The 25,999-nt window shown below is 47.3% G+C and overlaps 1 protein-coding gene across 1 annotated transcript in view; it reads right to left on the reverse strand.

The window, feature by feature from the left end:
• TMOD1 (tropomodulin 1) overlaps positions 1-25,999 on the reverse strand; it is a 76,389-nt gene that overhangs the window by 35,776 nt on the left and 14,614 nt on the right. Inside the window, exons 2-4 of the mRNA XM_054584633.1 lie at positions 25,681-25,849; positions 6,882-7,038; positions 1,627-1,746 (exon numbers count right to left, since the gene is read on the reverse strand). Coding sequence (XP_054440608.1) covers positions 1,627-1,746; positions 6,882-7,038; positions 25,681-25,800 — 397 coding nt within the window. The 5' untranslated portion in view covers positions 25,801-25,849. The remainder of the gene's footprint in view (positions 1-1,626; positions 1,747-6,881; positions 7,039-25,680; positions 25,850-25,999) is intronic.

The following is a 25,999-nucleotide window of genomic DNA, read 5'->3' on the forward strand; positions in this document are numbered from 1 at the left end:
CCTTTAGTGCCCAGCCCGTTTGTGGCTTACTGGCCCCCACTGTGGCTGGAGTTGCCCCATTTCAACTCCTCACCTCTCAAAGGCTTCTACCCTGGCCGGGACACTTGTCTACAGAGCCCCAGGCCTGCACTCCCATCATGCCCTCTGCCTGGAGCTTGACAAGGCTAACGATGCCATATCTTTATATTAATGATGCTACAAGGGCTCCAGCGTGGATCCGTCGCGGAACTCAAGACTTTCACACACAGCTGTTACCACCTGGGTGGCTCACAGACACTTCAAACTGAACTTGGCATTTCCCCCGAGCCTGCTTCTCTCCCACTGTCACGGGCTGAACGGCATCCCTCCAAAATCCATGCATTAAAGTCCCAACACCCAGTACCTCAGAATTTACTACTGTAGTCAGAGATAAGGTCTTTAAAGATGTGATTAAGTTACAGTGAGGCTTTTAGGGTGGGCCCTAATCTAACCTGACTGGTGTCTTCATAAGAAGAGATAAGAACACACAAAAGGACGCCAGGGGACACACGCACAGAGGGACACAGGTGTGGCCATCTGCAAGCCAACAAGAAGAAACCAAACTTGCTGATACCTTGATCTTGGGCTTCTAACTTCAGAAGTAGGAGAAAGTAAGTGTTTATTGTCTAAGCCACCCAGCCCATGGTATTTTTGTCATGGCAGCTACAGCAGACGAACACACACCCTTCGTCGATGACACTGCCACCTACTTAGTTTCTGAAGCTGGCAATCTGGAACTTGACTTGACTTCTCCCCAACCTCACTGTCACAGCTGGACAGAGTCAAGCCCATCTTTCCTCTCCCCTTCCCATTTGCCTCGAGTCTCCCCCCACCCTCTCCACCCTCCTGTCATCATCGGGGTGATGGCTAATAGCCCCCAAGTCTGTGGAATGAAAAGACCATCCAGCCCACCGGCCGGGGGCACAGCACGAGGCGGGGCGTGCAGAGTGCGCGCGGTGGCCAGACCTGACTCCTGGAGGGCGCGGAGCGCAGGCATGTGGGGCAGGGACTGGACCGTGGACTGTAATAAGGAGAGATGATGAGGGGGTGAAGGGCTCTGAAGACCGGGCCACTTCCTGGGGTTGTAGGAGTTGTTTGTGATGTTTGTATGGAAATACACATGGAGATAGAGGGTGTTGTGCAGACATGAGATTGGGGGGGTGCAGTTCTGGACTGTCTGTGCAAAGTGGCAAAATCAGATGGCTTTGCTCCAGCCACTGGGAACCTCCCAAACTCGAGATGCCCCCAGACCTCTATCTGTGCCCCCATTCTCTCGGCCCCTGTGGTGTGGGCAGGACTTCATGCAGCAGGGGTACAGGACCCCTGCAGCTCCACTCCCCCAGCCCCCCGACGCTCCCGCAGTCCTCTGGGATGGGGTACATGGCAACAACAGATAGCTCCGTGGTGTAATGGTTTGGGGTAGTTTTATCTCTGTATTCCTTGTTTTGATTTTTGATAATGGACTTCTGTTCTAGTATTCTTGGACTTCTCTAGTTCTTGCTAGACAGAGAGAGGGTGTTCATGTTGAAATAAACCATGCAAGGCTCCCTGCAGCTGTGGGTCAGCTCCTTCTGGAGGACGCGGGGGAGCTTCTGGAGCGCTTCTTACCTGCGATGTCACAGAGTTCGGCATCTGAGGCGTTCGCCAGCGCCTCCTCCAACTCCGGCTCCAATGTCACACTTTCCAGCACAGGATCCATCGGCTTCTGCTTGGGGACCCAGACCTTGCCTGCAAATACATGAGTGCCCGTTTCAGGGAGTGTGGCGGCACTGGGACAGACTCTGGCAATGGCCCTGGGTGACCATCCCAGAGCCCTGTGATCCCTTGATGCCGAGTCCCTCTGGGAACCCAGTGCCAAACATCCTAAGGAATGGGAATTGAAGACATCCAACAAAGCACTTCTTACATTTGAAAAGAATACCCTTATTTCTTGGTCAAACTAGACTGTTCATTATGGAAAACATTGATCATTAATTTAAATGACCTGTAAGTAGGAAAAAGATAAATATGTTATCATGCTAGGGTCTAGGATATCATAACCAAAGGTTCTGATGGGAGAGAAAAATTTAGAAACATCTGTAAACAAAATAAATAAAATGTACTCAGATTATTCAAAGTGGAATGGGGAGCAAGAAATGTCTCCTTGCCTCATGGGACATGATATTTTTAAAGTGTCAAATTCATAACTGAACAAGGGAGCAAAGCAGCACATACAAGAACAGTCACTGCTGCGTCCCCCTGTAGGAACTGCTGAAGAAATTCTGGGGCACCCACGCAATGGAGGTCCAGCAGTTCTTTTTAAGGGTAATGGAGACCTCCACTTACTAAGAAGGAAAATGCCAAGACAAAATATGACAAAAACAAGTGTACGGAACAGCATGAGCCCTGGCTGGTGTGGATCAGTGGCTTGAGCACTGGCCTGCAATCCTGAGGGCTGCTGGTTCAGTTCCCAGTCAGAGCACATGCCTGGGTTGAGGGCCAGGTCCCTCGTTAGGGGCATGAGGGAGGCAACGGATTAGTGTTTCTGTTGTATATCAATGTTTCTCTCCTGCTCTTTCTTCCTCCCTTCCCCTCTCTCTAAAAATAAATAAATAACATTCTTTTAAAAAATAGCATGAATAATTTAATTCCTTGTATGAAAAATGACTCCTATATATTTGTGCAATTGACATTTATTGTTTCCTACATGCCAGGCCCCTTTTTAGGGGCTAGGGCAGTAGCAATGAGCAATTTACAATTTAGTGAAAGGAGACAGATGGTCAACGAGTACGAAAAGTGATTAGATGGTGGTGTGGAGAAAAACAAAGCAGGGTGAATGACTGGGAAGTTCTAGGCCGGGGGCTGAGTGAGGTGGGCGTGTTCTTTCAGGTCGGGTGGCCAGGGAAGGCCTCATGGACGTGACGGCCTATAAGCTGGGAAGGAATGAGGAGGAAATGAGCCCCGAGGACCAGCAAGCGCAGTATTGCCATATGATCCAGCAAAAAGAACTGAAAACAGACATTCAGACAAACACTTGTACATAAATGTTCACAGCAGCACTAATCGCAATAGCTAAAAAGTGGGGACAACCAAGAAGGTCATCAGTGGGTGCAGGGATAAGCAAACGATAGAATATCATTTAGTCATAAAAGGGAATGAGTCTCAAAAACCATACGCTAAGTGAAAAAAGCCAGACACACAGTCACCCATCATTTTAATTTACAGGAACTACCCAGATATCATATGATTTAATTTACAGGCAATACCCAGGATAGGTAAACCTATAGAAACAGATCCGTGGTGGGCAGGGGAGCATGGCAGTAACTGCTTATTGGGTACAGGGTTTCACTTTGGAGTGAAGGAAATGTTTTGGATCTGGATAGAGAGAATGGTGGCACGACATTGTGGATGTACTAAATGCCGCTGAATTGTTCACTTTAAAGTGGTTAATTTTATGTTACGTGAATTTTACCTCAATTGAAAAAACAACAACAACAACAACAAAACCCTGCTCCCTTTCACTATTGACTGAGAGCAGCCCAGAGAGGGGCGAGGAGGGAAGCCGGGAGACGGCCAGGAGGCTCCTGCCACAGTCCAGGTGACAGACGGTGGTGGCTTGGACCAGGGCGGTGACAGTAGAGGTGGGAAGCGGTAGGGAGTGCAGGGAGAAATGTCCAGAAGGATATTCACTAAAATGGGATCAGTGTACCTCTGTCAGTGGAGGAAATGACTTTGAATTACTTTGTTTTATTGTTTAAATTATTTACAGCAAAGATCAATGCCCATGTAAGCAGAAAACACAACAAAATCATCTAAGAGAAAATGTATCACAACCTCCGCCAGAGGTGGACCTGGAAAAGGACAAAACACACAAAGAAAACAAAGTGGCTAAAATGAAAATCAACTGTGAAAATGGTTGGTACGATGACAAGAATGGACATTCAATAAATATTTAAGACCTATCCCTGCAGCTGGTGCCTCCACTGAGGGTGGTGCCTCCAAGATACCACAAGAAGGACTTGGACTTCTTCCCTTCCTTCATCTTATGAATTGGAATGGTGATGTGATGACAGGAACTTTAGCAACCAGAAGGACCATGAGGACAAGAACATATTGCAGGAATGGCAGATTAAAAAAAAAGTTGGAAAGGGTCTTGATTCCTAATACCAGGCAAGATGCCTTACCAGCTCTGGACTGCCTAACCCTGCAACTCTTCTAAGTGAAAGAAAATGAAACTTCCACCTTAATTATCCCTCTTATTTTACTTTCCCCCCCCAAGTACATGTAGCCAAGTCTAATTCTAATGAAAATATACTGCATGGATATTTTATTCTGATCTCCCGCTTGAATGAGAGTGGATGAAGTTCCAGTTCCTCAGGATTTTGCAGCAGTGCGTGGCTCCGACCACATTCTGCAGGGTCTTGTGTGCTGGAGCGCTGTTTCCCCCCAAGCCTAACGCAGCTCCAGGCCCAGCACTGGGCGCATGCTCAGCACAGGCTGGACTAAGCGGCCCTGCATCTGGCTGTTAGACCTAGAAGGTCTTCCCCACACTTTCTGTTGAGACCCCCACTTATTCAACCTGCAGACTCCAACAATCACCAGGAAATACTTTACGGTGATGGCACTGGTGGTGGGGATGACAATGACAATGATGAACACTTTAGGCTTGTCATTACGTAGCAATAGAATACATTCTAGCGACCCTTCTTGAGTCGAGCTGGTTTGTTCTGTTTTTTCATGAAGGCAGTTAGGCTCTGGGAGCCCAGAGCACTGTAGCAGGCACTAGGCCAGGCTGGCATTCTCTGCAGGGGCAGGATTGGGTGTGTACGGCCCAGATTCCTTTCCCCACCCCCACCTCATCTCCAGTTCCTCCCTGGGAGCGGGGTGGGTGCCTGAGGAAGTGGATGCCAGCAATGACGTGCCAGCTGTCTACCTAGGTCGGCCGCTGACTCTCTCACAGCCCCGGCCTCCCCATTTGCCAAATGGGCAGCTGGGATGCTGGGTGTTTGAAGGCCTCATGAAATCCAGAGATTCTATTATCTTTATCTGCTGCGCAAAAACTACTCCTCCTGGCATAAGTGGCTTGCTTAAAAACATCTCGTGCCCACAAACTTAGCGGACACGCCTAGCCCTTACCGACCCGGCCCCGGTCATCCCGGGCCCTTGCCCTGCCACCCTGTCAGGGCGCCTCGGGTCACACAGTCCTTCTGGAGTTCTCCATCCCGATGGCCCCGGGCTTCCCTGACCTGCCAGGTTTTCAGTAAAATCTGGTCAGAGCTCCAACACCAGGGTTTGGGATGGCTCAGCGTCCTCCTGACCAGTCTGCTCCTGCTGGCTTTTTCATTTGATTACTTATCAAGCAGATACTCTGTGCAGCGTATTGTGCTCATTCAACAGGGATACAGGGATAAAAGCCACAGACTCAGACTCTTGAGGGTAGGGAGAATGGAAGAGACTGAAAATAAACAATTAATCACACAATTAACAAATTAATTAAACAAATATATATTGGGTGTCTCCTATGTGCTAGGATTTATTAAGTGTGGATGTCATGAACAAGGCAGATGTGGTCCTGGTCCTCGTGGCGCTTCTATTCTAAGGAATTAGCCCACGATTCATTATATATTTATTTAATTTGAACTCATTCATCCATTCACCAGTTCTTTCCTGGGCCCGACTGTATACCAGGCCCTGCGCCAGGTGCTGAGGGTGTTGTGTGAGCAAAAACAGCCTGAGTGTCTGGCCTCGTGGGGCTTCCAGGCCAGTGGGAGAGGCAAATGATAAGTGAAGAGATAACGACAAAATGGGAATTGCTACAAAGGGAGCCCACAGGCTCCTGAGGTGAAGAAGTGCCAGGGGGAGCTGAAGGGACTGCACATCCTAAACCAAGGAGACAGAAAAGGCTGCCCTGAAAAGAGGAGACAGGGCAGCTGAGACTGAAAGGACCCTAATAGCTAACACTTGCATAGCATTCGCTATGGGCCAGGTGCTGTCCCAAGCGCCTCATGTGCATCTGAACTCAGTTCTCATAACTGGCAATATTATTTTCATCACCCCCATTTTATGGACAGGGAAATGGAGGCACAGAGGGTTTAACAGAGCACTCAAGCTCACACAGCTAGTGAGTGGCGTGCCAGCATTACAACCAAAACACATCCTGCTCCAGGCTGGGTTTCCGACCACTGTGCCACTTACAGGGGAGGAAGACAGCCCAGCACCCCAGGCAGAGGGGAGCCGTGCGCAGGTCCTGAGGTGGAAAAGAGCTCAGGGGACCTGTGGGGAAGCAGGCAGGGCAGGTGCCAGGCAGGACAAGCGTGGCAGAAGAGGGCAGTAGAATGGTTGGGAGTGCAGCGGGAAGTCCTGGAAGGGCTGAGCAGTCAGGGACTGCCTCTCTGCTCTCCAGACACTTCTAGAAGGCTTGCCTTAGGCTGGGGCAGAGTCTGTGAAGGAACAGATGAAGGAAGGAATAATGCAATTGCCAGAGAGAGGATCCTTTGGGAAAGATCAGGGATGCTGAGGGGAGAGATAAGGTATCTCTTGTTCTTGGTTTGCACAGGATGGGCCTTGCTTAGGTTTCCTGTCCCAATATCATGATTAATAGTTACTTCCCTCACTTTCTAACCTGCCTAGGTTTGTATGAAAAATAAGCAGGATACCCCAGTTAAAGGGGATTAAAGGAGGAGTTTTGCTGGTCTGGATTACCCCCAAACTTCCCTAAACCTACATCTTTGATGCTTCTGGAGTTGGGTTTATGTTTGGGGGCCAGGCAGGGATACGGGCAAGGAAGCCCAGTCACATCAGGCCCAGCACAGAGCCTGGCATACAGCTGGCACTCAGCGATGCAGGGGGAGTGACATATTCATAAGAGCAACGTTATTCAGTACCTCGCTTTTCCCCTGTGTAGGGGACCAGATCTTCTCGGTCCTTAAACTCCTTTGCTTGCTTTTCCAAGTGATCCAAGAGCTCCTCCCTTTTAAAGGGGCCCGTGGGCGCCTTGGTGGTCTGATCCTTCTGCCTCAGGCCTGCGGGCAGCAGTGCATTCTACAGTGGAGGTGGTGGCCCCCGTGACAGAGAGAGAGAGAGGGAGAGAGAGAGAAAGAGAGAGAGAGAGAAAGCGGTCAGCTGCTGAAGACATGCATATATCCAGAAACTCATCGTTGAACAACTAGGCTGAAGTCACTCATTTACATGTGAGGAATCTGACATCTGGTAGGAGCAGGAACTTGTCTGAGGTCACACAGCAGACTGGGGGGGGGGGGGGCGGCGGGGGGGCGGCAGAGCTAGGCTAGGCCTTTTGATCTCCTGGTGTTTCTCAGCCTCTAGTGTTTTTTGAAGACGAGGGGGCGAGTGGTCAGCCAACACGGGGCTGAGCACAGAGGGACACTCTAAAAGCATCTGCTGAGTGACAAATAAGATTAAGTTGGTGTTTTGATGCAGGAGGATATTTATAGCTGTTGTGTATAAAGTGATCAGGGAGAGAAAAAAGCCAAGCGGTCTGAGTTAGAGCCCTGGAGGCAGAATCAGGCAGGAAGAGGCAGACTCCCCCAAAAAGTGGGTTAAAAGCTCAGCAGAACGGTGAGGTGGGGGAGGTGGGGGAGGTGGGCAAGGCCAGCCTTCAGGCTGCAGCCCGGGAAGGCCCGACCAGCTGCCTTCTACCCTCATGACAGTCTGTGCTCATGCCATACGGGCTGTTAAATATTTTGAACGTCGCCCCTGGAGATGGATCTCTGAAGAAAGATAGCACCAACCAATCATTGTGGTGTCTCCTTCAAACATGGGCAGGCTTCTAGGTGTGGGCTTCCTACTAAAGCAGATTCCTAATTAGGGTGGATTTGAATCCCATGGGCTTTCCTTAACTCAACCCCCAGTACCTTAGAGATTGAAAGTTTATATTTGCAAAGATGCTTAGAAACTGTCTCGTGCATGCACCCTTCCTTCCAGGGGAAACTGAGGCCCAGAACGAGGAAAAATTTGCCCAATTTGTTTCAGGGACAGGTCTAGAACAAAAGCCAGGGTTCTTCTTTAGATTTCAGGGAGGTGAGCCACCTTCAGTTCTCGTCATTGCTTGCTCTCCCTTTCATTTCTCCCCCTTTCATTTGAAGAGGTGGTGGAGGATACCTGGAAGGCAGATGTGAGCAGAATCTCACCTCCCTTCCTGCCACACTGCGAACGGGCTAACCGGGACTTCCATCCCGTGCTATCTTCAGTCACCCGCCCACCCCCCAGCCCCTTCCCTGAAAGCCTCTCTGAGAGGGAAATGGTGTCAGGTATATGGAGATAGCTGCGTGCACAAAGAGGGATAAAGCCTGGGAGGGAAATACTCCTGTTAAGCTGCAGCATTTTTTTTTTTTACAAGATGTTTTGCCACTGCTTAGCACCGCCGTGCTGTTCCAGTAAGAGCAGCGGCTGTGAGCTCAGGGGACGGCGTGTGACCGGGACTCTAGGAGAGCTGCAGGGGCTCCGGCCTCGCTGGGTGCACAGCGTGTACAAGGGGCCCCGGAAGGAGCACTGGCGTACATGCAAGTAGATTTAAGCCACAGTCAGGAGAGGCATTTGGGAAGTGGCGCGTGTTCTGAGAAGATGGCCGGTAGGTAGAAAATTGGCCTTGGCTGGTTTGCGGGTGAATGCCAAGAACGTGAGCGATGTCACAGGCATCCCAGTTTTCCTGAAGCAGCCGGCCTCAGACGCTGTCCACTGTGAGAGGCGGGGTGGGTGATGGTCGCAGGAGAGCCAGGCGTCGGTGGGCGGGGCCAAGGTAAGAGGGGCTGTCCTTCTCCCCCATGGCAGGGCGCTAACTGTCTCTCTCGGTTGCCCATAACGAGGAACCAAGGCTTTGTGACACACCCGCCCCTCGCTGCTGGTCCCCCTCGGGCTTGGGTCCTGACCTGTGGTAGTGATGGCTCATATGATCCAGGGAGAGTTGCCTCATCTCATTGTGCCTTAGTTTCTACGGCTGTAAAATGTGAATATTAGTCACTCTCTGGGTTGTTGAGAAAATTAAATTAGTGCCAAGCACTCACAACTACTATTGTTCTAGAATCGGATGAAAACATTTTAACAGGAGATCGGTTATCTAAATATGTATGTTGAACGGGGGAAGAATTCTCCAAATATGTCTCAAAAGTCAAAAAATGAACACATACAAGTAAATAATAAATTAAGCAACAAAGATGGCAGTTTTCCCAATGACCCTCACAAGGAAAAACCCAATAGATTTTTGTCTCTGAGGGGCTGTGATGAAAGTTAAGGTTCTGGGGCACGTTTCGGCCTCTGAAAGACTCTGTATTGTGATGGGAGAAAACCAGGAGGTTGTAAATGAAGGAAAAAGGATTTGCAAATTCACATCTCTTTTCAAATATATCTGACAGAGGCCACTGATTTAATTAAGCAGGGTTTCCAACCTTGGCACAATTGGTTTTTGAGGCTGGATGATTCCTTGCATTGGTGGCTGTTCTATGCACTGTAGACTGTTTAGCAGCATCTCTGCTCAGTGGAGGCCAGCACAACCCCCGCCGACCAACGGTGTGACCAAAAAAAAAAAGTCTCTAAATAGTGCCAGATGTCCCCTGGGGAGTAGAATCACCCTGGACTGAGAGCTACTGTGTTAAACTCAAGCTGATATCATTCTAAGAGGGGAGTAAACATGTTTTTAATATTTTTAAAAATATTACATGGCATATTAAAATATGGTTTAATTTATTTAAATCTTTACTGAGAGCCGTTGATTTAAAAAAACAAAAATGTCAAAGGCCATTTCTAACAGTTCTGAGCTTATAAAATTCTTAAAGTAAATATTGAGAATATCAGCCTCATTAGAAGTTAATCTTCTTCCATTAAATATATTTTATGAACCATCACATGATTTTCAATTAAAATCAAAGATAACTGCATATTTTTTAAACTCCTGATTATTTCTCATTTTAATTTATTTTCAAAAATAACACGTGATCTCACATGGTATAACAAAAATTAACTCCAAATGTATCAAAGACCTAAATATAAGAGCTAAGACTGTAAAACTTTTAGAAGAAAACACAAGCATAAATCTCTGCGACCTTGGATTAAGCAATGGTTCCTTAGACATGTTGCTAAAATAATAAGCAACAGAAGAAAAATAGATACATTGGACATCATCAAAATTAAAAATGTTGTGCTTTAAAGGACACTGTCAAGAAAGTGACAAGACAACACACAGATTGGGAGAAAATTTTTGCAAATCATATATCTGAAAAAGTGCTGGTATCCAGAATACGTAAAGATCTCTTACAACTCAAAATATAAGACATATATCCCAATTTAAAAATGGGCAAAGGATCTGGATAGATGACATAAAATGGCCAGTTCACACAGGAAAAGATGGTCAACATCATTAGCCATCAGGACAACGAACATCAACACAGAAGGTGATACTTCTTCATACCCATCAAGAAAGACAACAAATGTTAGCAAGAATGTGGGGTAAATGGAACCTTCGTGCACTACAAATGGGAATGTAAAATGGTACAACCCCTTTGGAAAACAGTCTGGCAGTTTCTCAAAAGCTTAAATGTACAGTTATCGTCTGACGCAGCCATTCCTTGGATATACTTTTAGGTGTATATCCAGGAGAAATCAAAGCATGTGTCTACACTAAAACTTCTCCAGTTCATGGTAGCATTATTCCTAATAGCCAAAAAGTGGAATCCACTCAAATGTCCATCAAATGATGAATGGATAAATAAATTATGGTCTCCATACAACAGAATGCTATTTGGCAATAAAAAGAAATGAAGTTCTGGTACATGTTACAACATAGCTGAATCCTTGAAAACACCATGCTAAGTGAAAGAAGCCAGACACAAAGGACTGTAGTGTCTGATTCCATTTATATGAAATGTCCAGAATGGTCAAATCTATACAGACAGAAGTACTTAGTGTTTTTCTAGAGCAGAGGAGATTGAGGGGAAATGGGGAGTCACAGCTAATGGGTGTGGGGTTTGGTTTTTTTTTTTGAGGTGATGAAAATGTTCTAAAATTCATTGTGGTGATGGTTGTATAACTGTGAATATAAAACATTGTGAATAAAAAACATTGAGCTGTACACTTTAAATCGGTGAATTTTATGATATGTGAATTATAGCTCAAAAAGTTAATAAAATGGCATATGCTATCTAGAAAATGGCTAGTGCAATAAAAAAACCTGAATGATTCTGGGCTGCTGTGGACAGGAGGCTCTCTGTGTGCCAGCGGCCAACAGGGATGCTGACGGTGGCCCAGCAAGAGCTGTTCAAGTTTACCATGGTGTCCTGTTTTATGACGTGATGTGCCTTATTATGTGAATTAGTTGTTGAGGAGTTAAATGGGTGAGAAAATACTGCCTTGAATCTCTCGTGACTATTAGGACCTAAACTGACTCTCAGACCCAGGTATCCAATGGGTGAGGAAAGTGTTCGCACAACTACGGGAGCGCTGACCAGAAGAGTATTTGGGGAACATGAATGCACAGAAATGTATCTTATTCCTCTGTTCATCCTCATTGAACAAGCATCCATGGAATGAGTATTGTGGGCCCAGGCAGTGTGCTACCAGGTAGGGCCAGGACCCCACAGAGAGCTCTCTAATTTGGAATAACCAGGAGATGAGAGGTAATGGGGCAAGCAGAGTAAATTGAGAGTAAAGTCCAAATGACAGCACATGTGGAAAAATAAGGTATTGTTTTAGACTTTATGGTCAATCAAGATCCTAAAGGGGGGTCTACTTTACTCAATAGCAAAGAATAGTCTATAACTAGCCGCCGCCGTTGCGTGTAGAGGTTGTATATTTCCACAGTGCCTGCGGGTAAATGGACACATCTAGTCTGAGGAATTTCAGTCTCAGTCTCCTAATCTTAAAAAGTGCACAGAGTAAATTTGCTGGGCACTTGCTTTCTTTATAGTTAGTTCAAAGGGAAGCATCAGTCTGGCTCCTTCAGGTCATTCGTCAGGTGTGCATCAGGCAAATCTGTTTTATGTGCACACGTCACACGTACCTCTTCAGTCCAAAGGCAGGCTGGTTATGGGTCAGATTTGCTTTGGGAAAAAGCTCTGGTATGTAAGACTCTGCACATGTCCTCCTGTTCTTACTTACAATCGGAAATTAACTCATGAGGAGGCAGCGGTGAGTGCCTGGATGATCTTACCATCTCCCAAGTGGGAAGTTAGTGTTGGTTTTCAGGAGGAGGAATTTCTAGGTGCGCTCTGATCTTAGCCTGAAATAATCTCTGTTGGCTACTGGGCAGTGGTGGGGACTGCAGGGCACTGGGGCTTTCGGGGCTCCGGCCAATTACCGCCAAGTGAGAATGTGGGCGATGCTATTGATCTACTCATCTTTATGCGAAGTCTCTTGATTTTTAAATATTGACACATGAGCCAAGTATTTTAAAAACAATATTCAGCCTAAATAAAACACATCTGCAGGCCAGGCTCAGTCCATCTGGCCCCATCTAATCTAAGGTTCCCATCAGACTAAAATTCTATGGAGAGAAAATCAAGATATTCATTCACTTACTCCACAAATATTCAGGGGGTACCTTGCCCATATCAGGCTTTGAACTAGAGGAAGAAAGGGACATAGACATGGGCATTTCATTTAGAAGGGTTTTAAATGTTAAAAACACATAAAAAGTTTACTATGTTCTTGGAAATAACCGAAAGAGCAGATTTCCTATTGTGCCCTACTCGTGTTTTTTTAACGACTTCCTTTTAAATGTTGTTAAATTAAAACACGGACGTGCAGCTTGACAGGTTAACATCTTAGCCTAATTTTCCCACACACACTCTGGAGTCCAGTTGTCCAAAGGACAGTGGAAACTTTGACGAATCCTCAACTGTTCTGTTAGGAGCTCTAACACCCTGCAAACAGGTGCCAGTAAGGCCAAATATCAAGTATCTGCACAGGCACCATTGCTATAGATAGCCAAGGCTGCGTGAGAAGCCATTCCAGCTGGAACCATTGCAGGCTCGTTCAGATGTGCACGCGTGAACAATATGTGCACACACAGGCAACACATGTGTGCGTGTGTGCACACACACAATTTATTAAAAGAAGCATAGAATCCTGGCAGTTCAGAGCTTCAAAGCCCTTAGAGAGCTTCTGGTCCGATTCTTTTAGTTTCATCTGGGGAAACTGAGGCATAGAAAACTGAAGCCACTTGCCCCAAATCACACAGCTCGTTAGCCACACAGCCAGGAAGCCCAAGATTATATAGAAATGACGCTGTATATAAACAGCATGCCCAAGGATCCATATGCATGTTTCAGACTAGGGGCTACTCATCCATAGAATATCCCCTAACATGATTCTTCACAGTGAAAATATAAGCCATTTATCACTTTTCCCAAATATATTGGCTATGTCTAACAACAAGGGAATGTAAAACATGCCCTCTGGGTCTGGGCTGCGGGAGTCCTGGATTTCTGTCCCGTGGCTGAACCAGACGCAAGTCCTTAGGAGAGGATGCGCCATAGTGGCCAAGAGCCAAGGAAGGGAAGGGCCTTGCTTGAGGTCACACACTGGACTGAGTGCCCAGGGCTCTTGACTTCCAAGCCATAGAAAACTTTCCATCCCACCTGACTGCCTTCCTCTAGGAACTGATCCTGGAAACCAGATGTGGCACCACACAACCAGGTTTCCTCTCCAAGTGTTAGAACGCCAGAGCCGCCCTCCTTATCGAACGAGTCTCGTTTTACAGATAAAGAAACCGAGGCCCAGAGGCATGGAGCTCCATGGGGGCAAGGGGAAGCCGAGAGGCTTACCTTCTCAGAATTCCCATGGACTCCTTCCCCCGCCACCTTCCAATCAAGTGCAGCATGTCCCGGACGCCTGCCTGATGCCCTGTCCCTCTGCCACTTCAGCCAGGCCAAACATCACAAAGTACTTCCTCAAGAAATTATTTTTCAAATGGTTTTGAGGACTTTTATTTTCCAGTTTGCCCTTGTGTGAAATGTAGCCCTTTGGTCCCTCAGGGCCTCGTCCAGGTGAAGAGAGCTCAGTCTCTGTATTGCTGAGCAGCAGCTCCCAGATCCCCCTAGAAATCATTCAGTGAGGCTTCCACGGAGATTTCTTGTCACACATATGGTGGCACTGAACCTGACAGTGTGGAGGGGCAGAGAGGCCACACCACTCATGCCTCAGTCACAGGGGGAGCAAGCAAGGTACAAACCTCTGAAAGCCCCTGCCCCTCCAAACATACCCCCCACCCCAATAGACACAATCTGGGCATCTTGTTATTTTATCTAGAAAGGTCCGGGCTTTTGGTCCAACCCTCACGACCTTGCTGCTACTTCTCACAGTCAACTTTGCAGGGCATGGACCCTGACTTCCAATGGCATCCTTGTGGCCCAAGCCCAGTAATGATCGATGGTGGGATCTACTGGTCCTAACAACACACTTTGTCTCTCTCTGGCATTCTTGGCACAAGGTAGGGCCAAACCTTCCCTTCCTGGCTTTCTCCTAACCCTCCTTCCCTGCACATTCCCTCCTGTGCCAGCACTTGGCATCCTGAGACAATGCATGTGTGATCCTGCTCCATAGGGACTCAAGGTGAGAGGGGAGACATGCCTACGTATGGGCAGCTTACTCTGTCCCCTCCCTCCCTTCTTGGAGGAGGTGGTACCTGAGCAGTGTGTGTCTCAGAGGACCAGATAAGAACCAGTCAGATGAAGAGAGCGGAAAGTGGTGTTACAGGGGAATAGAAAGCACAACGCAGACAAAGGCACGGCAGGATGAGGGGGCATGGTTCGTTAAGGGAAGACATTTGGGTGAGTCCAGTGACGCAGGGATTTGAAATGGTCTCCATCCCATGGGCACCACCCCTATTCAATCCACCCTGCCTTCCTGGGACTGTCAGAGGAAGCTCCTGGCTGGTCTCCCTTCCTTGGACCTCTCCGCCGCTACTTCTGTCCTCTCCCACCAGGCAGCCAGACCTCACCAGCATGAGCATCTGATCGTGTCATTCCCCAACACACTCACAAATGCTCAGCACATTTGTGACCTCCACTGACCAACAGGATCATGACCAAATTCATCATCCAGGCATGAAGAGCTCTTTATGCTTTGACTCCAACCTACTTCAGCCTCCTGATTTGTTCCTGGCTTCAAGTGTGCCATGTTCCAGCCCCTGAAGGCTACTCTGCATTCCACAGCCACGCCTCGGACTCTCACACTGCCACGCCTGGGCGCAGGCTGTGCCCTCCGTCTGGAATTCCATTCTTCTCCTCCCCTGCCTTCACCTTTCAAAGCCCTCCCCTTGGGCACTCTTTTCAGCCTTTGCAGTGCTCCCCACATTGATCTGGCAATTCTTTCCAAATTCCCCTAGGCATTTTGCCAGGTCTTATATAATGCTCATCCTAAATTGTCTCAGAGCACATTTATGCAACATCTCTCTTCCTGAGGAGACTGGGTGCCCCCAAAAGGCCAGCCAGGATGCATCTTTGTCTTCTCTAAATCCCCAGCTTGACGCTAGGAAAATGTGACCTGAATCATCCAGAATCACACAACACTGATGCTCCCGCTAGGGAGAGGATAGTATTACTTGGACACCCTTCAGGTCCACATCACACCTGCTGCCTCAAGCTCTTTACTGGGCCATCCAACTGCTGCCCCAAGCAGGTTTGGAAGAGGGGACGCATTATGAAAGGTACTAGGGTGGGGGTGTCCAGGATGGGAGATCAGAGTTCACTGATGGGGGTTTTGGGAAATGCCAAGTTAGAGAGTAAGATCCTTGTAATGTTTTCTTTGGGGGCCTGGATTTGTTGAAACCCCTACCAACTCCTCTCACTCCCACTCTGATCTTTTGGCAGAGCAGAACATCATGCCATGAAACTAGCAAACCCAAATTGTCCCTGATAGCATGTTTCCCCTTCTTCAGTAGTAACAGCACTCCATTCTTTTAGCTGAGCACATGATCACTTAGATTAAAGCCTACGTTTCCCAGGCTCCCTTGCAGCTAGGTTGAACCATGCAAGAAACTAAGTTCTGCTCAATGATATGAGAAGTGGCCAGTGGCAATGTCCAGGAACCTCCCTTAAAACAGGCCCTTGAACAATGGCTTTTCTGTTTTCCTTTCTTTTTGCCCTGTTCCTCTGTTGCAGTGCTTAGAGTGAAGCAGTCAGGGATACCACTTTGGACCATGAAGATGAGGACAATATCCTAGGGGTGATGAGAAAGTGAGCTGGATGGAATCTGGGACCCTGGGAAGTTTGGGGAACTGAACTCCATACCAGCTCTAGACTGTCTACCTTTGGACTTTTACTTGAGGGATAAATAAGCCACTGCTTAAGCCATGTCATTTTGAGTCACTATTATTTGTAGTCAAACTGCATCCTAATTGACAACTGGGTTCTCATTCCAGGGCTGTGAGACCGAAAACAGGGCACTGGTATTCTCTGACTTTGCATTCCCATTTTGTAAATGAAGGTCGAATGCCCTTTTAGTTTGAAACCTCAGAATAAAGATTTGGATTCCATATAGAAGCAACTTACTGCCAATCAGTTTTATCACCATAGGGCATAATTGTTCGTTTCCATTCAACTGAACACACGCTGCATTATGGAGACACTCTCTCAGGGCAGCTGCATCTGGTTGTGCACTACACAACTGCAAGGCCAGCGTTTGCTCTCTGGTTCATGGGAACAGTGTCCCCTGGAGTTATCAGTGCACAACTTGCACAACTGTACCTATATGCGTGGTGGTGCGGTGTGGCTCCAGATCTCAAGGAGCCTAGATTCTGGTGATCAAATCATATATTCAGGCTCAACAAACACTTATTAAGCACCGACCATGTACCAGATACTCAGCTAAGTGATTTTAATATATTCAACTATTTTACGTATATACATATGTGAAATATGTATTATGTATGTATGTATGTATGTATGTGTGTGTGTATACACCAAATATATATATATAAACCAAAACCTGTCATATGGAACAGAGAACCAGAGTTGTAAACTGGAAGGCCTACAGTCTAATCAAATGCCAAAACATGGTTTGTTTGGTCTATATGTTTGAATGAGCTGCCAAGATTTTAAAACAGGCAACTTGGACACAAAAATTCATATTTCCAGTATCTCTTGAAAATTAGACATGGCAATAGTGGACCTGCATGTTCACATTGTCAGCAATTGGTGGAACTGAGTAGCAAATGCCCTTTAGTCAAACACAAACTCTCCCATTTGCCTCAGTGCCCACTACTCCCTATTGTATCTGACATAGAGGCTAAGAAAGAGTTACCATTTGTCTCTGGCTTTGTTGTTATGTTTCTCCCTGAAAGCTTAAGTGAAAACTTTCTTGTGTCCTTATTTCTTTCAAGAGTGGAAAAATAAAAGACGACCCAAGATGGACATGCATTGCAAGAAAACTGGTCCATCTTCCTTTCTTCCTGTGTATTACCTGCTTGACGTTGTGGGGGCTTGGTTTGCTGCCATTCAAGTCGAAAGCGTTCACTAGAGTGGAAGAGATGGGGGAGAAATGGCAGGGGGAAGGGGAAGGCTGGGTCCATACTTTATAGTGATTTTTTTCTTTTTAAGGGTGATTTGAATCAAATAAGGTAAAATGTTTCTAGTTCTTAAATTTGGATGATGGAAATATAGGTATATTTTGTACTCTCCTATATGTATAGAATATTTATTAAAAATGTCAAAATCAGCCCTGAGTGGTGTGGCTCAGTGGATTGGGTGTTGGCCAGCAAAGCGAAAAGTCACTGGTTCATTTCCTGGTTGGGGCACATGCCTGAGTTGTGGGTCCCAGGTTAGAGTGCATACGAGAGGCAACCGATGGATGTTTCTCTTGCACACTGATGTTTCTCTCCCTCTCTTTCTCCCTCCCTTCCCCTCTCTAAAAATAAATAAATAAAATCTTTTTTTTAAATGTCAAAATCAAAAAGGAAACGGCCCAGTATCCTCTGTGGCAGGTGCTGTGCCGGGGGCTTGGCAGAGGGTGTCAGGAAGGCTTTGCAAGGCAGGGGCAGGAGGTTAATCCTCGTTCTAATTTGGATGAAGGGCTCCGGGTCTGAGAGGCCCCTCAGCAAGCAGCAGCAGAGAGGAGGGGATGGAGGGGAAAGGAGGACATTCTGAGGAGGCTGGGGAGGGGGGTGGGGGAAATGGTCTTGAGGCCAGAGGATAGAGGTGGGGTGGGGACACACTAACACCTGGCTTCACTCACCCTCACTGCCCCCCCAAGGTCCATCCTTGGCTCTGTGAACAGCCCGCAGTGTTTCTAAGGATATGTGCCTATTTTTAGAGCAGAGATTTATTTCTTTCCATTTCAACTGTTTACTTCTGTCCCGGGCTTGTGAATCTGCCGGTTTGTGTTACAGGGGAGAACCATGGCCCTGTGGACAGAACTTGGCCGCCTCCTTCACGGCCAAGAGTGCCCTGCAGTGCACAGGTTACAATTTGGGGCCTGAGTAGGCAGCATTTCACTCTTTTGCTGAGTCTGGTGGGAAGCCATGTGGTGAGACAGGAATCCCAGGTTCTCATCTTGGCTCTGCGCTGACTCACTGCGTGACCTTGAACAAGTCCTTTCCCCTCTGTGGGCTTCAGGGGTTTTGTTGTTGCTTTGATTTTTCATCACTAAAATGATAATGATAATATTGACCTCATAGGACTGGTAGGAGGATGTGATGGGATAGATGAAACACTGAGTAAATGACACGTGTCTAAGAGGGGACCCCTAAAATCAGGGTTTCTTTATGTGCTCTGTGTATGTACACGCAGGAGTGGGGGAGGGAGGGTTAGATGGTCCCTAAATGTCCTTCTAGCCTCTGATATTCTACAGTTCTAGGCTTTCTCCTCCATCATTTCTTCCTACAGTTCAAGGCCCATGTTCTCAGGACTCTTGACACATTATGGGCTGAGAAAGGCAGGTCTGCCTGAATTTCGTGTGTCATTCACTAGCTGTGTAATTCTGGGCATCCATTTCCTTACCTTAGACTGGTGTTGACCCCAGCCTGTAAGGATCAGTCTCATAGGATCCTTGCAGAAATTTTATGAGATAATCCCCATAAAACACTTAGTACAGCACCTAACATGTAACAAGACCTCAAAAGAGAATAATATTTGTTGCTATTATTATTATTAATTTCAGGATTTGCAAGAGAGCTGTTGTTTTCCATTGCTGTTTCTGTTATTATAATGTGTCACAGATCCCTAATGGTGGACTTCAAAGTCAACCCCTGGGACCCAACGTCTTTACAAGGTAGGGATTATCTCTACCATCTTCTTTCCTGAAAAATTTTTGATCTTTTTCCTGAAACACTTTAAAAAATATTCTTCCTTTTCCCCCAAAGCCTCACTAACAAGCAATATTTATAGTTAAATTCTTCGTCTTGGTGGTTTCTTTCTTTTTTTAAGATTAGTATTTATAGAAAAAATAACAACTTCAAAGGCAATCGAACTGAAAAAACAAAGTTGCTGATAATCCCCCGCCCCATTCCCTTCCAGACCCATCCCACATGTGTGCACCGGGGGCGGCGGTTACCAGCACAGCTACTGAGTCAGGGCTGTGGAGTCTGGAATCCCAGCGCCACCGTGTTGCGTCCTGGGCAGGTTACCTCATCTCTCTCTGTCTTAGTTTCCCATATTTAGAATGGGGCTAATAACCAAACCTCTCAGAGGATTACATGAGATCGTCCACGCAGGGTTTTGCCCATGGCATACCCAGGAAATGTTAACTACCCATCGATCCTATCTGATCGCGTACACAGCTCCTTGCGCCAGTCAGTGTGACGAGCCGCTCTCAGCCTTCTCTGTGCGTCGCCCGTTTCCCCCACTGCCTGGTGCAAAGGCAATCTGAAGCGAGGAGTTGGCTCGGCTTCAGAGCAGCATCCACTTAACTCCGGAGAGACGAGAAAGGGCAGATCCTCTTGGGGAATCAGTCAGCAGTGGATACTTTTAGCACATGGAGCATTCCTCTCCCGCGGGAGTCCAAGTGCAACAATCTCATGATAAGCTCGAGTTTTTCCAGGCCGCAGAGAGGGAGAAAGTTTCGGGGACTTTTTTCCCCCCCAAGTCTAGAGTCCTCTGCTGCAAACAGCGCTGCTTCCCAACTCTGAGTACTCTGCTCTGTCACATGACACTGGGGCTTAACAATTGCATCACTGAAAACCTGACCCCCTGAAGCAGGAGCTCAATTCAAGCAACACGGCTGCAGGGACTTGGCGGAGTGATGGTTTTGGAAGTTATATATATATATATCTAATCACTATGTTGTACACCTGAAACTAATACAATATTGTATGGCGATGTGAAAATTTTTTTTTGAATTTTTAAAGACTGCCAGGAATTGGTCATAAAACATGGATGGTTAAAGCCCTGGCTACTGTAACTCAGTGGACTGAGTGCCGTCCTGCAAACCAAAGGGTCCCTGGTTTGATTCCCAATCAGGGCATGTGCCTGGGTTGCAGTCTGAGAAACAACCCATCGATGTTTCTCTCCCACAATGATGTTTCTCTCCCTCTCCTTCTTTCTCCTTCCCACTCTCTCTAAAAATAAATAAATAAAGTCTTTAAAAAAAAATGGATGGTTAGAAAAAATTGTACCTATGTGTGGTGACAGATGTTAATTAGTCTTATTGTGGTGATTGTCTTGTAATATATACCAATACTGAATCATTGTGTTGTACACCTGAAACCAATATGATGTCATATGTCAATTATAACTACATTTTTAAAAGTAAAAGAAAAAAGCCCAGCTTCTGAGAGCTGGAGGGGGCATTCGTGGGCACCTCGGCACGCTGTATCCCCTTTGCAGATGGGAGAACAGACGCCCAGAGGGTACAGCATGGGCCCGAGCCGGAAGCAAAACCAGAAGTGAACATGAACACCTGCATCTCAGGGTGTGTCCAGGAAGAAAGGAAGGCGATTTTACATGCAGCACCCTCCCCAGCTGCACACCCAGAGCACATCTATGGCTCACACTGTGTTCCTGGAGACTCCCATGAAATGTTACAGAGGTGTGGCTAAGATGGGAATTCTTAGCAAGTGCCATATAAGCACTTTTGAAACAAAAATTAAAACCGGAGGCTATAGACTCATAGGGTATAACAGAGAGGACAGCGGACGTGGGTTCCGCTCCAGTTCTGTTTGGCGTGTGACCTAGAGCTACTTCCTTCCCCTCCCTGGGCTCAGTTCCTGCTCTGCAAGTTGGAGGGCTGGACACCTGCTGGTCCCTGTGCCCATCCAGGCCAGCCGGCTCCAAAGCCTCTCATGGGCCGCATACCTTTGGCCTCTCCCTGTGCTGTGATTTTGGAACGTGGGCCAAGGGCGGGTGAAAAGTGAGCTGGAATGTTTGTGCTCTCAGAAAGATGGGAGGCCCACTTGATCTTTTCAAAACTTGCCTACTGACTTGCAAATCAGGTAACAGAGACATCTCAGTGAAGGGGCCAATTGTGTGGCTGGGACAAAAACCCACTGGCCTCCGTAATCTCCTATCCTCTCTCTGATTTCTCTTTTCTTTTCCTTGAACTCAGAGAGAAAGGGGTCTTTGAAAATGTTCATTTCGAAACCACAGTGGTGTGAGAAGGGCAGGTCTCAGGTTGCCCAGCCCTGCTCCCAAATCCACGTACACAATTACCTTCCTCCCTCCAGAGCGGGAGGCACAGGCATTTGGGAGCCTGTTAGAAATCTGAGTCTCCACGCCTGGCCTGGGGACACTGGGTGCGTTGTCAGCTCACAGAGCTCCAGGTTCTCCATCCCTCCAGTGGATGCAGGTATCCCTTCCTGTTAACCCCCTGGGCAGGGGCTCAGGGGAGCTGGCTGTGTGAGAGGTACGGAGGCCCTGGGCATGTGCTGCTGGGGCTGGATGCCTGATAGTTGGGGCGGGGGCACAGCGGGAGCTCTTTGCCAGTTAAGAAGTGAAACAGAGCTCCGAGCTGGAAATCAAGCAGTCCTTGGGGGCTTTCCGCTGGGTCCTGAGAGGGCTTGTCCACCTGCCCCCTCCGCACTCCCAGGTCTGATGTTGGCCTCTGACCCTTGTCGCCATCTGCCCGTCATCTGCCCGATTTGCAGTCACAGCCTAATCTAATCTCAGTCTCATCCAGTGGCTCAGGACAACAACAGCCCCAAAGGCCAGAGGCTGCAGGCCTACAGGGCCGTGGGGGTCTGACCTTCGCCCTGGGAACAGCGAAGAGTCTGCTATGCGCCGGGAGGGGTGTGGAGAGGGGCAGGAGCCCTGTCTCCTCATCAGAAAAGAACCCTCCCACCACAGGCTGCACAGGGCAACAGGGGCTCGGACGTGAGCCCCTTCTACCCTCACCCACCTCCCTGGCACCTCGGCCAGTCCCTCTGTCCTCAGACAGCAAGCCCACCAAGTCGTTGCCCCTCAGAGATTCCCCAGGCCCCCTGAGAAAACCCAAACTGTTCAGTAACCCTCTCCCCGCTTTATCTAGTGCAAACCCCCTTCCAGGCTCATCTAACCCTCCACAGAAACCACATTGAGACTCCCTGTCCCCCATTACCTTCTGTACAAGACCCTGTGCTTGTGGCCTTCACGTGGCCTAGAATTCTTTGTTTTATTCTTGTCTTAGAAAAGTCCAGGGCCCACTTCCAATTCCACCTGTTCTGTGAAGCCTCCCACCAGTAAGAATTAACCCTCTCCTGGAGCTCCCGCCTGCTCCCATTTAGAACATAGGTTATATTCCATCTGCTGCGCTCTGGGCTGAGCGCCTGCAGGATGGAACCCGCCCCAGGCTCCCCTGTAGGCAGCCAGCACAGGGCCTGGCGCCTGGCAGGTAATTGAGCCACGTTGACTGAGTTGACTACAAGTAGCCCATCCCCTTTTTGTTCTCACTTTTTAAAGCTGTTCATTCTTGCAGCAGTGATCTAGGATAGAATTATTAAAACAGAATAATTTTATAGCAATAAAGCTGGAAGCTTAATTGTTTCTTGTCCACATCGCTAGTTTTTGACGCAACCCAGGCTAACGGCGAGCATGGTACAGAGGAAGGGGAGGGGGCCCAAGGCTCTCCTGCCAACGCTGCCTTCTCATGGGCTGGAGCAGCCTCATCGCTGGAAGCATCTCCTTATGGCTGGGCAGCGGGCGTGGTAAACAGCAAGGTGACTGTGCTGCTGGAGGAGCTTACCATTCTATGGGGCCTAGGCCCCAGGGTCCTCAGACAAGGATTCTGGGCTATCTAGAATGAAGCCACGTAATCCAATCTGGAAATAAGACCAGGTTATGAGCTCATGGAATCTTGGCCCTGGTGACACTAAGGCCTAGGCGAGGACAGCAACTGGTTCAAGGCCACGATGAATGTAGCAGAGAGGGCCAGGGCTGGAACTGGGACATCTAACCTCTAGTCCTGCATGTTTCCTGCTAACCTACACGTTTCTACACCAGCGGTGATTACTTGAGGGTTAGTGAAATAATATAACGGATTGGCCAAGAAGTTCATTTAGTTTTTTCCATAAAATGGCTCTAGTAGTGCTTAGTTGTCTTTAACTTCATTAGAAACAATCTTGTTAGATTGTATTGTGGCAGCTGTCATGTCAGCGTGCACTTTAAGAAAACTTATCAAAATTGGTGAGTTTTTGTGCAACCATTTTAATATTGAAGATGGAAGAAGATAAGCAACATTTTTGGTGCATTAGGCTTTATTATTTCAAGAAAGGTAAAAATGCAACTGAAATGCAAAAAAAAGACTTGTGCAGTATGTGGAGAAGGTGCTGTGAATGATCGAACATGCCAAAAGTTTGCAAAGTTTCTTGGTACTATCAATATTTTGACCAAATAATTCTTTGCTGCGGGGCTGTCTTATGCATTGAAAGATGTTTAGCAGCACCCTGACCTCGTCCCAATAGAAGCCAATAGTGGGAGACAGCCAACGTACTCAAAATATCCAAATCAATAAAGTTGTTGATGAAAATGAAAAATATGTCTTTTATTTTACAGAAAAAAACGTAATGGACTTTTTGGCCAACCCAGTAGAAGTGTTCTTCTTTTACGGATCACTGTTAAACTAGAGTTGAACAATGACAAGTTTTTCTAAAAGGCATGAAATGTTCCATTTTTAATTTGAAGATATATCAAATGGAAAATTCACTAAATGCAGTAACATTCTTTATCTACCTCCTCCTTTCTGGGGCATTGAACTGTGTACCTGAGACAGAGACGGGGACGAAGGCTCCTACCTGTCTAGTAGGCCACCTGGGAATCCCTCCCTAACCCTGCTCAAAGCTCCATGGCGCCTGAGCAAACCACAGACATGACCAGAGAGCCTCCCACATTCTGATGATGTGGTCCTAACAGCAGAGGCAAATTCTGAGCATTAAACACACTTCTTAATTGTGCCAACTATGAAATGCAATGATAAAAACATCAGACAAGTGAAAGAGGCTCTTCTAGTCCTCTATTTCTTAGTTAATTCATTCTGTGACACATGTTCCGTACCATCCTGAAGCAGCTTCCTGGGTAGAATGGTGGACCGGGCTTTCGCAGACTCAGCAACAGAGCTAGCTAGCAGGCACCACCTTGCAGGGTTCCTCGGAGTCTGCATGTGCTCTGAGCCAGTGTCCACATAAGGTGCTGCTTCTCCCACAGCTGGGATTCACAGATCCAGGAATCAAGGGTAGACATGGGAATGGGACCACTCATTATTACCCCTAGAGACTCGTGACAAAGTTTCGCTTCCTGTTCCTGTGACCTCATGCTCTGCTGGCCTAGTGGTCTTAGTTTCAAATGGAGAAATGCTTCCTCCAAGAGACATAACAATGATTCCATTGGTCTGGAAGTTAAGACCCACACCCAGCCGTGTGGGGCTCCTCACACCTCTGAACAACAGGCAGAGAAGGAGTTGCTGTGTGGCTGGGGTGACTGATTCTGAGTACCAAGGGGAAACTGGAGGTAAGGAGCATACGTCTACAATTGGAGAGTGCTTAGGGCTTTCATTGTATTACTGTGCCCTGAGATTAAAGTCAATGAAAACCTGCAACAACCCAATCCAGGCAGGACCACTAGTGGCCGAGACCCTTCAGGAATGAAGGTTTGGTCATCCAACCAGGGAACGTACCATGAGCAGGTAGGTGCTTGCCAAAGGCAAAGGGGATATGGAATAGGTAGTGGAAGATGGTAAATATAAATACAAGCTATAACCATGTGGCCTGTTAGAGAAACAAGGACTATAATTATCATGAGTCTTTCCTTCTTATTTTGTTATGAACATGTTTTCAGGTGTGCGTGTGTTAAGCACACATCTTTGGTTTTGCCCCCCACCCCCTGCCAGTCTCCTATCATGTAACATAAGATGTATTGAATTTCTATCCCTGGGTCTCAAGCCTGCCAGCCTTTGGACTAAAACTATGCCATCTACTCGCCTGGATCTCCAGCCTGTCAACTGCAGACCTTGGGACTTGTCAGCCTCCATAATCATGTGAGCCAATTTCTTTTAATAAATCTCTTTCTATATGTATATACATCCCATTGGTTCTGTTAAAGAACCCTGACAAATACATCTCTCTCTCTCTTTCTCTCTCTCTCTCTCTCTCTCTCTCCCTCTGTCTCTCTCTCACACACACACACCCCACACCCCTGAAAAAGCAACCAATGTGAATGCCATAGAAGGAAAGCAGAAGTGATAGCTTCAGGATGTCTGCACCTGTCCCTTCCCCAGGAGGCCATGGCTGATGTCCCTGTACCTGTGACAACGTGGTCCCCTTTAGTGCCTACTCACATCAGGGTCGAGCTCATCCAGCTCATTTTCCAGAGTCCTGAGCTCTTCCTCTGTCAGGGCTCCGAGGATTTCATCTTCATCCAGGTCGCGGTATTTCTCTAGTTCCCGTCTGTACGACATTGTAGTAGAACTTGTCTTTGTCTTCTGAGTTTCTGTGCTGAACTAACACCTATCAGAAAGAGAAAGATCTTAGGAAGGCCCTTTTTGGATTTGCTTTCAGAGAAAATAAAGGCTTGTCATTCACATAGCAGCCTGAGCGTGTTTTATGAATCGTCAGGAGAGCAATTACTATAGTGGAATACTGCACTAAACTGGACTA

The sequence above is a fragment of the Pteronotus mesoamericanus genome, unplaced genomic scaffold, assembly GCF_021234165.1.
Source record: "Pteronotus mesoamericanus isolate MK-2021 breed Mesoamerican mustached bat unplaced genomic scaffold, CSHL_Meso_final contig_78, whole genome shotgun sequence".
In the NCBI taxonomy this organism is placed as follows: Eukaryota; Metazoa; Chordata; class Mammalia; order Chiroptera; family Mormoopidae; genus Pteronotus; species Pteronotus mesoamericanus.